The 12,507-nt window shown below is 50.2% G+C and overlaps 1 protein-coding gene across 1 annotated transcript in view; it reads left to right on the top strand.

The window, feature by feature from the left end:
- Positions 1-11,956, top strand: part of sgsh (N-sulfoglucosamine sulfohydrolase (sulfamidase)) — a 23,091-nt gene extending 11,135 nt beyond the window's left edge. Inside the window, exons 5-8 of the mRNA XM_072558791.1 lie at positions 1,279-1,435; positions 4,915-4,996; positions 7,448-7,651; positions 8,241-11,956. Of these exons, the coding sequence (XP_072414892.1) occupies positions 1,279-1,435; positions 4,915-4,996; positions 7,448-7,651; positions 8,241-8,815 (1,018 nt within the window). The 3' untranslated portion in view covers positions 8,816-11,956. The remainder of the gene's footprint in view (positions 1-1,278; positions 1,436-4,914; positions 4,997-7,447; positions 7,652-8,240) is intronic.
- Positions 11,957-12,507: the final 551 nt, after the last annotated feature.

Below are 12,507 nucleotides of genomic sequence, written 5' to 3'. Positions count from 1 at the left end.
GCAGACCACGGCCGACAGGTAGGGCGTGGGGCAACTCGAAACTGCTCGGGCTATCCCCCAGCCCCAGCCCTACCAGCCCAGGTCACAGCCAGAGGTGGGGGAGTCGGGGGGGGGGGGGGGGATCAGTGTCAGTGAAACTCATGCCTGGGCAGAGGTCACTGCCTGAGTGACCAGGTGACTGGCTCCACACACCTCTCCTGCCCCCCCACTTCCCCCCACCCCACCAGGGTGACTGGCACCACACACCCCCTCCCCCCCACCCCCCAGGGTGACTGGCTCCACACACCCCCTCCCCAAGATGGCTGGCTCCACACGCCCCCGCCCCCCAGGGTGAGCAGCCCCTCACACCCCCTCCCCCCCGCCCCCCCAGGGTGAGCAGCCCCTCACACACCCCTCCCCCCCCGCCCCCCCCAGGGTGAGCAGCCCCTCACACCCCCCCGCCCCCCAGGGTGAGCAGCCCCTCACACCCCCCTCCCCCCCGCCCCCCAGGGTGAGCAGCCCCTCACACCCCCTCCCCCCCGCCCCCCCAGGGTGAGCAGCCCCCTCACACACCCCCTCCCCCCCACCCCCCAGGGTGAGCAGCCCCTCACACACCCCTCCCCCCCCACCCCCCAGGGTGAGCAGCCCCTCACACCCCCTCCCCCCGCCCCCCCCAGGGTGAGCAGCCCCTCACACACCCCTCCCCCCACCCCCCCAGGGTGAGCAGCCCCTCACACACCCCTCCCCCCACCCCCCCAGGGTGAGCAGCCCCTCACACACCCCTCCCCCCACCCCCCCAGGGTGAGCAGCCCCTCACACACCCCTCCCCCCACCCCCCAGGGTGAGCAGCCCCTCACACCCCCTCCCCCCCGCCCCCCAGGGTGAGCAGCCCCTCACACACCCCTCCCCCCCACCCCCCCAGGGTGAGCAGCCCCCTCACACACCCCCTCCCCCCACCCCCAGGGTGAGCAGCCCCTCACACACCCCCTCCCCCCCACCCCCAGGGTGAGCAGCCCCTCACACCCCCTCCCCCCGGCCCCCCAGGGTGAGCAGCCCCATCACACACCCCTCCCCCCACCCCCCAGGGTGAGCAGCCCCCTCACACACCCCTCCCCCCACCCCCAGGGTGAGCAGCCCCTCACACACCCCTCCCCCCCACCCCCAGGGTGAGCAGCCCCTCACACACCCCCCTCCCCCAACCCCCCGCAGGGTGTGCAGCCCCCCCCCCCCCCCCCCCCCCCCCCCCCCCAGGTACCCAGGGCGGTTGGTTTATCTCTCTCTCTCTCTTTGCTTCCTCAGGCCGTTCTTCCTCTATGTGGCTTTCCATGATCCTCACCGCTGTGGCCATTCGCACCCGGAGTATGGGCCGTTCTGTGAGAAGTTTGGCAATGGGGAGAGTGGGATGGGCCGAATTCCGGACTGGCAGCCGCAACGATACACACCGGACCAGGTCAAGGTGAGAGCACTGGCGCAGTCATAGACTTCAAACAGTGTGGGAGCAGGCCATTCAGCCCATTGAGTCCATACTGACCCTCTGAAGAGCATCCCATCCAGAACCACCCTACCCCTGTAATCCTGCATTTCCTGTGGCTAACCCACCTACCTACACACCTTGATGAAGGAACAGCGCTCTGAAAGCTAGTGCTTCCAAATAAACCTGTTGGACTATAACCTGGTTGAATTAAATTTGTTGTCACATGTACCGAGACACGGTCAGATCACAGAGTTAAGTAGCATAGATAATAAATGATAGGCAAACAGCTCAAAATCCAAAACACAGGTACCCCGAAAGTTAAGAGTTTGTGAGTCCATTCATATTCTAACAACAGTCGGGTAGAAACTGTTGTGAAACCGGCTGGTGCGTGTGTTCAGTCTTCTGTACCTTCTGCCCAGTGGTAGAGGTTGTAGAAAAACGTTGCCAGGGTGGGATGGATCTTTGAGAATACTGGCGGCCTTTCCTTGACAGCGGGCCTGGTAGATGGGACGTTGGCCTTTATGATTGTCCGGGCCAAGTTCACCACTCTCTGTAACCCTCTCTGACCTTGAATGGTAAAGTTGCCATACCAGGTGGTGATACATCCAGACAGAATACTCTCGATGGTGCACCTGTAAAGGTTGGCGAGGGGTATTCACCGTCATGCCAACTTTCCTCAGCTGCCTGAGGAAGAAGAGACGTTGTTGGGCCTTTGTAACCAGTGTGTCCACCTGAAAAGTCCAAGAAAGCTTGTTGTGGATGACCACTCTCAGGAGCTTGACACTCTCCAATCGTTCCTCCTTTCTGCTGTTAATGTGTTGAGGGGGACATGAGTAACATCCCACTGAAAGTCAATAATGAGTTCCTTGGTTTTGCCAGCATTGAGTGCTAGGTTGTTCTCAGTGCACCATTTTTTCCAGGTCTTCTTCCACCTCCCATCTGTAGTCTGTTTTGTTGCCATCTGAGATTCGACCGACTATGATGGTGTCAACAGTGAACTTGTAAATGGCATTAGTCTGGTATTTGGCGACACAGTCATGGGTATACAGTGAGTACAGGAGGGGGCTGCGTACGTACCCCTGGGGGGCTCCAGTGTTGAGTGTTAGTGAGGATGAAATATTGACCCCAATCTTCACTGATAGTTTCCTGACTCACAGGCCACTAAGGATCCAGTTGCAGAGAGTTGGGCTTCGTCTGAGATCACTAAGCTTAGGTAATCAGTCTTGAGGGGATAGTAGTGGTGAAGGCTGAACTGTAGTCAATGAGTAGGATTCTTATGTAGCTGTTCTTGGTGTGAAGCTGTTCTAGGGAGGAGTGAAGGGCAAGTGATATGGCATCTGACGTGGATCTATTGGTCCGATAGGCAAATTGGAGTGGGTCAAGAGTAATAGGGAGGCTGGAGTTGATTAATGCCATGACCAGCCCTTTCAAAGCACTTCATGACCACTGAAGTTAGGGCCACTGGGTGGTAGTCATTGAGCCATGGTGCATGAGCCTTCATGCAGTTGGCCCTCTGGAAACAGGCAGGGACAGTGGCCTACTGCAGGGAGAGGTTGAAGATGTCTGAGAAGACCTCAGCCAGTTGATCTGCACATGCTCAGTGTGTGTGATTTTTGTGGTGTTTGTGTGATTTTTAACTTTGTCCACCCCAGTCCAACACTGGCTGCTCCACATCATGACCACACATCTCCATGACTGTGGGAGGAAACCGGAGCATCCCCACGCAGACACGGGGAGAATGTGCAAACTCCACACAGACAGTCACACCCGAGGCTGGAATTGAACCCCAGGGTCCCAGGAGACAGCAGTGCTAACCACTGAGCCATCGTGTCACCCATTTGCACCAATGCAATCACACTGTCACACTGACAGAGATACACCTTTGTCATAGTGTATTGGGCCTGCAGACCAAGGAGTGTCTTTTTGATGCCTGCTCTTTTGGTATTTATTCAACTTGACTGTTCTTGTTGGGGTTGGGAAGGGAAATTCAGCATCAGTTCCTGACCCCAATTCATTGTTTACTGTGGGTTGTTTTTTTTTAATCCATTTGTGGGACTTGGGTGACGCTGGCTGGGCCAGCATTGATTGCCCATCCCTATTTGCCCTTGAGAAGGTGGTTGTGAGCTGCGTCCTTGAACCACTGCAGTCCACATGCTGTGGGTTGATCCACAATGCCGGTTGTGGGTAAACACATGTATCTGTCTGTGTGTGTCTCTATGTCTGCCTCTGTGTGTGTGTGTGTGTGTGTGTGTGTGTGTGTGTGTGTGTGTCTGAGTGTGTGCTTCTCTGTGCCTCTCTGTCTGCCTATGCCTGTGTCTCTATCGTGTGTGTGTGTGAGTGTGAGAGAGAGACTGTGTGCCTGTCTCTGTGTGTGTGACTCTGTGTGCCATCTGGATGAGTGCAGGCTGTAGTGAGGCTTTCTGGCCTATGTGCCTCTATCGAATTTCAGAGCCACAAGGTCAGGCTGCAGCTGTACAAAACTCTGATGTGGCCACGGTTAGAGTATTGCGTACAGTTCTGGTCACCGCATTATAAGAAGGATGTGGAAGCTTTGGAAAGGGATCAGAGGAGATTTACTAGGATGTTGCCCAGTATGGAGGGAAGGTCTTATGAGGAAAGGCTGAGGGAGTTGAGGGTGTTTTCTTTGGAGAGAAGGTTGTGAGGTGACTTAATTGAGGCGTATAAGATAATTAGAGGGTTAGATCAGTGGACAGTGAGAGCCTTCTTCATTGTACGGTGATGGCTAGCACGAGGGGACATAGCTTTAAATTGAAGGGAGGTAGATATAGAACAGCTGTTAGAGGTAGTTTCTTTACTCAGAGAAACAGTAGTAGACTACCCAACTTTAAAGGCATTTGAATGGTCATTGGATAGGCATATGGATGAGAATGGAATAGCCTGGTTAAATAGGCTTCAGATTGGTTTCACAGGTCGGTGCAACATCGAGGGCCGAAGGGCCTATACTGCGCTGGAATGTTCTATGTTCTTTGTGTCTGGCTGTGGAATGAGCTGTTGTTGGTGAGCTGTCTGACAAAACTGGTTCCCATTGAATTTCCAGCCCCCAGTGTGGAGTTGGTGCTCTTGGACAACTGAGCAAGGAGAGAGGCAGACCACGATTGGTGGGAGTCAGGGTCCCATGCAGAGGGGTAGTGGTGATAGGACACTGTAAAGGGGTGCACTCTGTCTGACCACACTGCTGCATTGTGACTCCCTCATTAATGAAGTGGAGTGAGGTTTTGCTGGCAGTGGAGGGGCTGTTATCACAGGCACACCGTGAACATGTCGAAACTCCTGTCATGAGTTCCCGTGGGATCAGCCGATGGAGACAGCAGCCATTGTAACTTGGACAGGTATGGGGAGAGTGACTGTGCTGTGAAATCACTGGATGGAATTCTATTTAATTTTTATCCCTTTTCTGGCTTCTCCCGCCTGTTCCCCCATTGTTGTTCCCTCATCCTCAGGTGCCCCCCTTTGTACCAGACACACCAGCTTCCCGCATTGATCTGGCAGCCCAGTACACCACCATCAGTCGTCTAGACCAAGGTAAGATCCCAGTACACCACCGTCACTGCCTGGACCTCAACTCCATGCACTGTAATCCTGTTTAACTTCCTGTCTGGGGACTTTTAAACTGGAAATCCAAGTATCCCACGTCCACTGGGTCCTCAGTATCGACTCTACAAATAATAATCTTTGAAAATTCCATGTTCGTCAAATATGATTTCCCCTTCCTTAATCCTTGTTGACTGTATCCAGTCAAACAATTATTTTTAAAATCTCCAATCTTTTTAACAGATTCTAGTATTTTCTGTATTACAGACCTCAGGCGAACAGCTCTGTAGTTCCTCATTTACTCCCTCCTTTGCCTCAGTGGAGTTACATTTACAACCTCCCAATCTGCAGGCACAATTACAGAACTAATAGAAATTTAATCACAAATGCATCCACTCTCTCTGTGGCCACCTCTTTCAGGCTGTTGGGTGAAAGTCACTGGACTCTGGAGATTAGTTAATTTTAAGTTCCATTAGTTTCTTAAATATTAATGTCTTCTATTATTACAAATTAGTTTCTGTTCCTCAATCTTCCTCGACTCTTGTATCTAAATTATTTCAGAGTGACTTCTTACGTCTTCCTCTGTGATAACAGGCACAAACTATTTAATTAGCTTCTCTATCATTTCTCTGGTTTATAACTCCTCCTGTCTCCTTTTGTTATGGATTCACACTCTGCTTTACTTTTTTCTATTTATATACTTACAGAAGGTTTTACAATCCATTTGTATGTTTCCTGCTAACTTTAAATTCGTATTGTTTTCTCTCTCTCTCTCTCTCTCTCTCTCTCTCTCTCTCTCTCACACACACTCACATCAATTTCTTGGTTCTCCTTTCCTGAATTCTAAAATTCTCCCAGTCATCAGGCTTACGACATTTTTAGGCAACTGTGTACATCTCCTTTCTTGATCTTAAGTTCCTTTTTTAGCCATCGCATTCTTATGTTGCCTGTCGGGTATTTTTGGCTCAAAGTAAAATATGTTTCTTTGAAAAGCAAGTGTTAATTCTTAAATATGAACTATTGCCTAACTACCTTCAAACCTGCTGATGTATTTTTCTAATCCACTGCAACCATCTTCATCCTCTACCTTCGTAATTGTCCTAGTTTGGATTTAAAATGCAGAGTGAACTACGCAGAATTTACCATTCAGTTTGAAACCTTTCATGTTATGGTCATTATTCCTGAAATGCACTTTCACAGCAAGGTCATGAATTAGCTTTTCCTCATTCCATGGCGCTGGGTTTAAAGTAGCCTTTACCCGAGCCGATTCCACAACAGAAAACAATCCCAGAAATATCCCAGGAATTCTTTCTCCGTATCACTGGTGCCCCAATACATTTACCCAGTCTCCACATAAATCGGAGCCACCCATGATTATTGCATTCTCCTTGCTCTATGCACCTTTAACTTACCTTTGTATAGCGCCTCGATCTCGTATGGTTGAAGTACAGTCACCCGTTGTAATGTGGGAATTGCAGCAACCAGCCCCAGCCCACAAGCAGATGATCTTGTTTTGTGAAGCTGTTATTTGCAGGCCACCCTTTTAATAATGTGGAGGGATCTTAGACTTTCACTCAAATGGACAGACAGGGCCTGGGTTTGATGGCTCATCCTGAAGCCAGCACCTCTGACAGTGCAGCACTCCCTCAGCACCTAACTGGGATTGATGGCCTTGATTTTCTCTCCAAGACTCTGACTTGAGTCTCTAACCTGTGGTCTTCAGATTTGGAGCTTCTTCTAATGACTTCCTGGTGGTTTTTTCCTGTTTTTCCTGATGGGTTCCTGGCCCCTGTTTGTCCTGAGGCCTTGCAGTATCTTGACAGGCCCCGGGGAGATTCCCAAGTGCACAGCAGGATCCCATTGAGCTACAGCTGCTCGATGTGAGTTGTGAGTTGTGGTTGTGAGTTATCACATTGTTCAGGCCTGACCCCAGTCATAAAGGTCAAAACACAAAGACCCTTCGGCCCATCGAGCCTGTGCAGGGCAAAAAAAATCACCTAACTATTCTAATCCCATTTCCAGCACTTGGCCTCATACTCCCAAGCACCACAGGTACCCATCTGAATGCGTGCTATTGTTTCACCTTGTGCATGTGTGTGTGCACGCGTGTGAGAGACCCAGTGTCATGCATGACCTGTGCGTGTGTATGTGCATGTGTCTGTATGTGTGGTGCATGTATGTGCATCTGAGTGTAAGTGTGTGTATGTGTCTGTGTATGTATGGTGCATGTATGTGCATCTGAGTGTAAGTGTATGTGTATGTGTGGTGCTTGTATGTGCGTCTGAGTGTATATGTGCATGTGTGTATGAAGGAAAACAGAGGTCTCCACCTCTCAAGGGACAGGGTGGCACTGATAGACTAGCAACATCAAAGAGCCAGCACACATTTGATGGGCTGATGGGCCTGTTTCTGACTACTCTTCCCCTTGATCTGTGTCTGCAGGTATTGGGCTGGTGCTGAAGGAGCTGAGAGAGGCTGGACGTGCCAACAACACACTGGTGATCTACAGCTCCGATAACGGCATTCCCTTCCCGAACGGAAGGACCAACCTGTACCGGGCAGGAATTGCCGAGCCGATGTTGGTGCATTCACCGGAACACACGGGGCGCTGGGGTCAAGTCAGCCAATCATACGTCAGCCTGCTGGGTACGTGCTATGTGTCAGCCTGAGAGAGTCCGTCCACTTCAGGCCCTGTGCCTTGTGGTGGTGGTGGGGGGTTGGGGTGTGGGGGGGGGGGGGGGGGGTGTAAGGGGTGAGGGGCAGGAGGCTGGGGGTACAGTACAGGGTGTGGATGAAGGCCCGGTCACTGTGCCGGTTCCCAGGTGAGGGGGCCGATCATGGTGACCCAGCAACCGGGACACTCCAGGAATGGGGGGGGGGGGGGGGGGGGGGGGGGGTCCTCCCAGCAGGATGCTGAGGCAAAGGAGCTCTTGGTTCAGAGCAGGAAGCCCAATCGCCCTGGAGACTGGGCAAGCAGGTACCAGCAGGGGTGCGGGGACCGAGAGCAAGGGCAAGCAGGAGTCAGGAACATGCAGGCTCTCGGAGCAGAGTCTTCCTCCCCCCACCGAGTAACATTGGGGGACCCTGTCAGGAGTGACTCCTTCCCAGCCAGCTACTAGGGCCTAGGGAGAGTTAGATCGACTCAGAGTATGCTTCAGGAGCAGGGAGGGAGATTGACCGGTGGGTGATGATATGTGCGTTTCAACCCCCCCCCCTTCCCCCTTTGTCTCTGTAGATATAACTCCGACTGTTCTAGACTGGTTCTCCATCCCCTATCCAGCATACAGCCTGTTTGGGAAGGATCCGGTTGTACAGCTGACAGGCCGGTCCCTGCTGCCTGCCCTTGACGCTGAACAGCCGTGGTCCACTGTCTTTGCCAGTCAGAGTCACCACGAGATCACCATGTATTACCCGATGAGAGCCATGCACCACCATCAGTACCGGCTCATCCACAACATGCATTTCAAAATGCCTTTCCCCATCGACCAAGATTTCTACCTCTCGCCAACCTTCCAGGACCTGTTGAACAGGACAGAGTCTGGTCTCCCGACGCACTGGGAGAAATCCCTGCGGGAATACTACTACAGGGAGCGTTGGGAGCTGTTCGATACCCAACAGGACCCTTTGGAAACCCGCAACCTGGCGTCAGATCCGAGCTACACAGACCTCCTGGAGACTATGAAGGGACACCTGAGGAAGTGGCAGTGGGTGACCTCTGACCCCTGGGTGTGCGCCCCAGATGGTGTGCTGGAGGACCAGGGGCCGTACAAACTGCATCCTGAGTGCAGGCCTCTGTACAACGATCTGTAACGTGCACGAGAGAGCTACGGGGGCTAAAGGGGGTTTTACACTCGGGTGCTGCTGAGAAAGAAGAGATCGATTCAAAGCCTGTCACCTGGGAGTGATCAGGACACACACACAAGAATGCAAAATTTCAAAGGGAACGTTAATTTATAGCACGTTAGGAAAAAGTACTGACTGGTTGGCAACTCAACTGTTTGGCAGAAGGATTACCGTGGGGGCTGCCCTTGGGAACTGCTGGTCCTCAGGTTTTTCATTAATTCGAAAACACGCACCATGACTGGACGTATTCCTTTAGCCTGCAGAGGATGGGTTCCCCCTGATGGTCTCGTTGAGAGGCTTCCTAAAGAACTTAAATTGGTTGTTACTGTTTTTCTTAGCATGCTCGGGGTTCTTCAACAGGTGCTATCTGGGGTTTGGCATCTCGCGTTAGACATTACGTTCTGAGCTTTGTAAATCCAGGCTGGTTTTGTACGATCAGCCTGTTGTGAAGAGCCAACAAGGTGTACATTGTTTCTTTGATATGACCCACCTTTGCTCCTCAGCAAATTGATAACCCAAGGCAGCTCTGTAAATGAAAAACAAACCCTTTAAATGTAAACCTTCCCATTCACTTAGAGTTTTACACGGAAACATTTTAGTTAGTGGTAGCAGGAAGCGATGTAGATATGTCCTGCTTTATGAGCTGAATAGTCTCCTGCTGTGTCCTTGTATGATTCCCATATGGTACTTCTATACAATGTTGAGCAGGCCATTCAGCCCACTGAGTCCACACTAACCCTCTGAAGAGCATCCCACACTGACCCTACCCAATCCCTGTAATCCTGCATTTCCCGTGGCTTACCCACCCAGCCTGCACATCACTGGACACTATGGGGCAATTTCCCATGGCCAATCAACCTAACCCACGTATCTTTGGCCTGTGGGAGGAAGCCAGAGCACTCGGAGGAAAACCCACGCAGAGACGTGGAGAACGTGCAAACTCCACACACACAGTTGCCTGAGGCTGGAATTGAGCCTGGGACCCGAGTGCTGTGAGGGAGCAGTGCTAACTGCTAAGCTACCATGCCACCCAAGATTCAGAGATCAGTTTTGATAGTATCACCCTGAGAGTGAGGAGAGAATTTTATGACAGCAGAAGTACACGGAACTTCCCTTGAACTGTTCTGTTTCTGGGATGTTGGTTTGGAGCATCTGGGAGATGGATGGTGGTGAATTGCCCTCACCAGCTGGTGGGTTTGGAGTATGGAGAGAAGTTTGGCATCTTTGAAGGAAGCTTTTGGTTTCTGTCCTCACTAAAAACTCGAAATGGAGTGTGAGAACGAGGAGGTTTATGACTTGGTTTTTCTTTACATTCCGAAAGCTGCATTGGCGTATTTAAATGGCTAGGGGGCAGTAGACTGTCGGTCGGGGACAGCTGGAGAGAGCAGAAGAAATGCTGTTGTCCTTAAGTGATTATAATCTCATGTGTACGGTTTAGAAACCTAGTCTGTCTGTAAAAATGAATACAAACCTAACACGTCACATAACTACCCCAGGAATGAAAAGCTTAACTTATGAGGAACATTCAAGGACTCTGGGTTTATACTCGAAGGATGAGAGGGATCTAATTGAAACATATAGAATACTGAATGGCATGGACAGAGTAGATGTTGAGAAGATGTTTCCATTGGTAGGAGAGACTAGTCCCTAGGGCACAGCCTGAGTGTAAAGGGAAGACCTTTTAGAACAGAGATAAGGAGAAATTTATTCAGCCAGAGAGTGATGAATCTATGGAATTCACTGTCACAGAGGGCTGTGGAAGTCAGGTCATTGAGTATATTTAAGACGGAGATAGACAGGTTCCTGAGTATCAAGGGTTACAGGGAGAAAATGGGAGAATGGGGTTGAGAAACTTATCAGCGATGATTGAATGGTACAGCAGAATCGATGGGCCGAATGGCCTAATTTCTGCTGCTATGTCTTATGGTCTTATTCTGGCCACTACAGCCAGAAATAGCGGACAAGCTGATGTATATCTGAACACACACTTAGTGTTTTCCAAGGGTCTGAGAATTCAAAGCTTCTGAGAGAACAGGTGACTTGGAAGGAAGTCACAGGGAACTGCAGCATTGTTGATATTGCTTTGTCAAACAATAGTTTATCAAAAATTGATGTAGCAACTTGAGGCAGGCTGTGAGAGAGACCATTTTGTCCGAACCCCCCAGGAAGGACTCTGAAAGACCCCATCCCCTCAAACAGATGGGAACATAGAGAGAAAGTCTTTCAGGAATCCTACTGCAGTTCTACTGAAATAGTCCACACAGTCCCGAGAGAACTGCTCTCTCTCCCGCTCTCACTTTCTCACTCTCTGTCCTGTCACTTCAGAAAGTTAAAAATCACATAACACCAGGTTATAGTCCACCCTGGTTTGGAAGTACAAGCTTTGGGAGCGCTGTTCCTTCTAGCTAGTGAGTCAAAATCAAATTCGGTGTCCTATGATCCTGCCCCACTAGCTACCCAATGAAGAAGCAGTGCTTCGAAAGCTAGCACTTCCAAATAAACCTGTTGGACTATAACCTGGTGTTTGTCCACCCCAGTCCAACACCAGCTCCGCCACATCATCACTTCAGAAAGACCATCTCCTAGCAAGTAATAGGCCTGCAGTTATTAAAAGTTGATTTTACTTTCATCAGAAGTATCTTTTATCCGTGCCTACTTCCAATCGTTACATCTGTATTTGAGCTAAAAGTTGTATCACCTTTTTAATCATGGTTGCTGAAAATTGCTAATAAATTAACCTTTAGTCTTAAGTAAGATCTAAGCTTTGCTGCTGCTATTTATAAATTCAAATACTGAAAAAAAACCTAAAAAAGTGAAAAATTTGCAGCCCCTGGAGCATTCTGCAGACAAAACAATTCAATAAATTCTGGAAATTCTCTTCTCAGCTTCGTTTAAGTTCTGTTCCACGTTTCTGACGTGGAAACTATAAATGCTGGAAATACATCCACCATCTGTGGGGAGGGAAATGTTCCGCGTCGACTCTGACGAATCTTTCGAGCTGAAATATTAACTCTGTGTCTCTCTCCAGACATACTGCCAGACCCATTAATTTTCTCCAGCATTTTGTGGATGCTGGAAATCTGAAATAAACTCAATATTTTGCGTAAACCAGTTTCTCGTGTCCCTATTTCAATGGCAGCTTACAACTGGAGAAGATCATTACTCTGTTGGATTAGTGTCAAACGTCCTAGATCCTTGACCTAACTTGACCTATGATACCCTTCATTAACCCCAATGTGTAATCGCTCCATCACGGTTCACCTACCTCCACTTGCACTGTTCTATTGGGCAGGTCAATACAACACCCACACCCCCAACACTCACCTGCACTCTCAGATACATTTGCACACACAGGCACTTGCGCATGCAGAGACATGTGCACATTCAGACCCACACATGCACATATACACAGGCACATACACACACACACACACACACGTGCATATATACGCATGCACTTGCATACACAGGTGCACACACAGACATGCACGTACACAGGTGCACACACAGACGCACATGCACATACATACACAGGTGCACACACATGCACATATGTATACAGGTGCACACAGACACATGCATATACATAGGTGCACACACAGACACACATGCACATAGGTGCACATTCAGATACACATGCACACACATACACATACATA

Source organism: Chiloscyllium punctatum, chromosome 39 (genome assembly GCF_047496795.1).
Source record: "Chiloscyllium punctatum isolate Juve2018m chromosome 39, sChiPun1.3, whole genome shotgun sequence".
In the NCBI taxonomy this organism is placed as follows: Eukaryota; Metazoa; Chordata; class Chondrichthyes; order Orectolobiformes; family Hemiscylliidae; genus Chiloscyllium; species Chiloscyllium punctatum.
The sequence above is the reverse complement of the archived record's forward strand: the minus strand, read 5'-3'. Positions and strand labels throughout refer to the sequence as shown.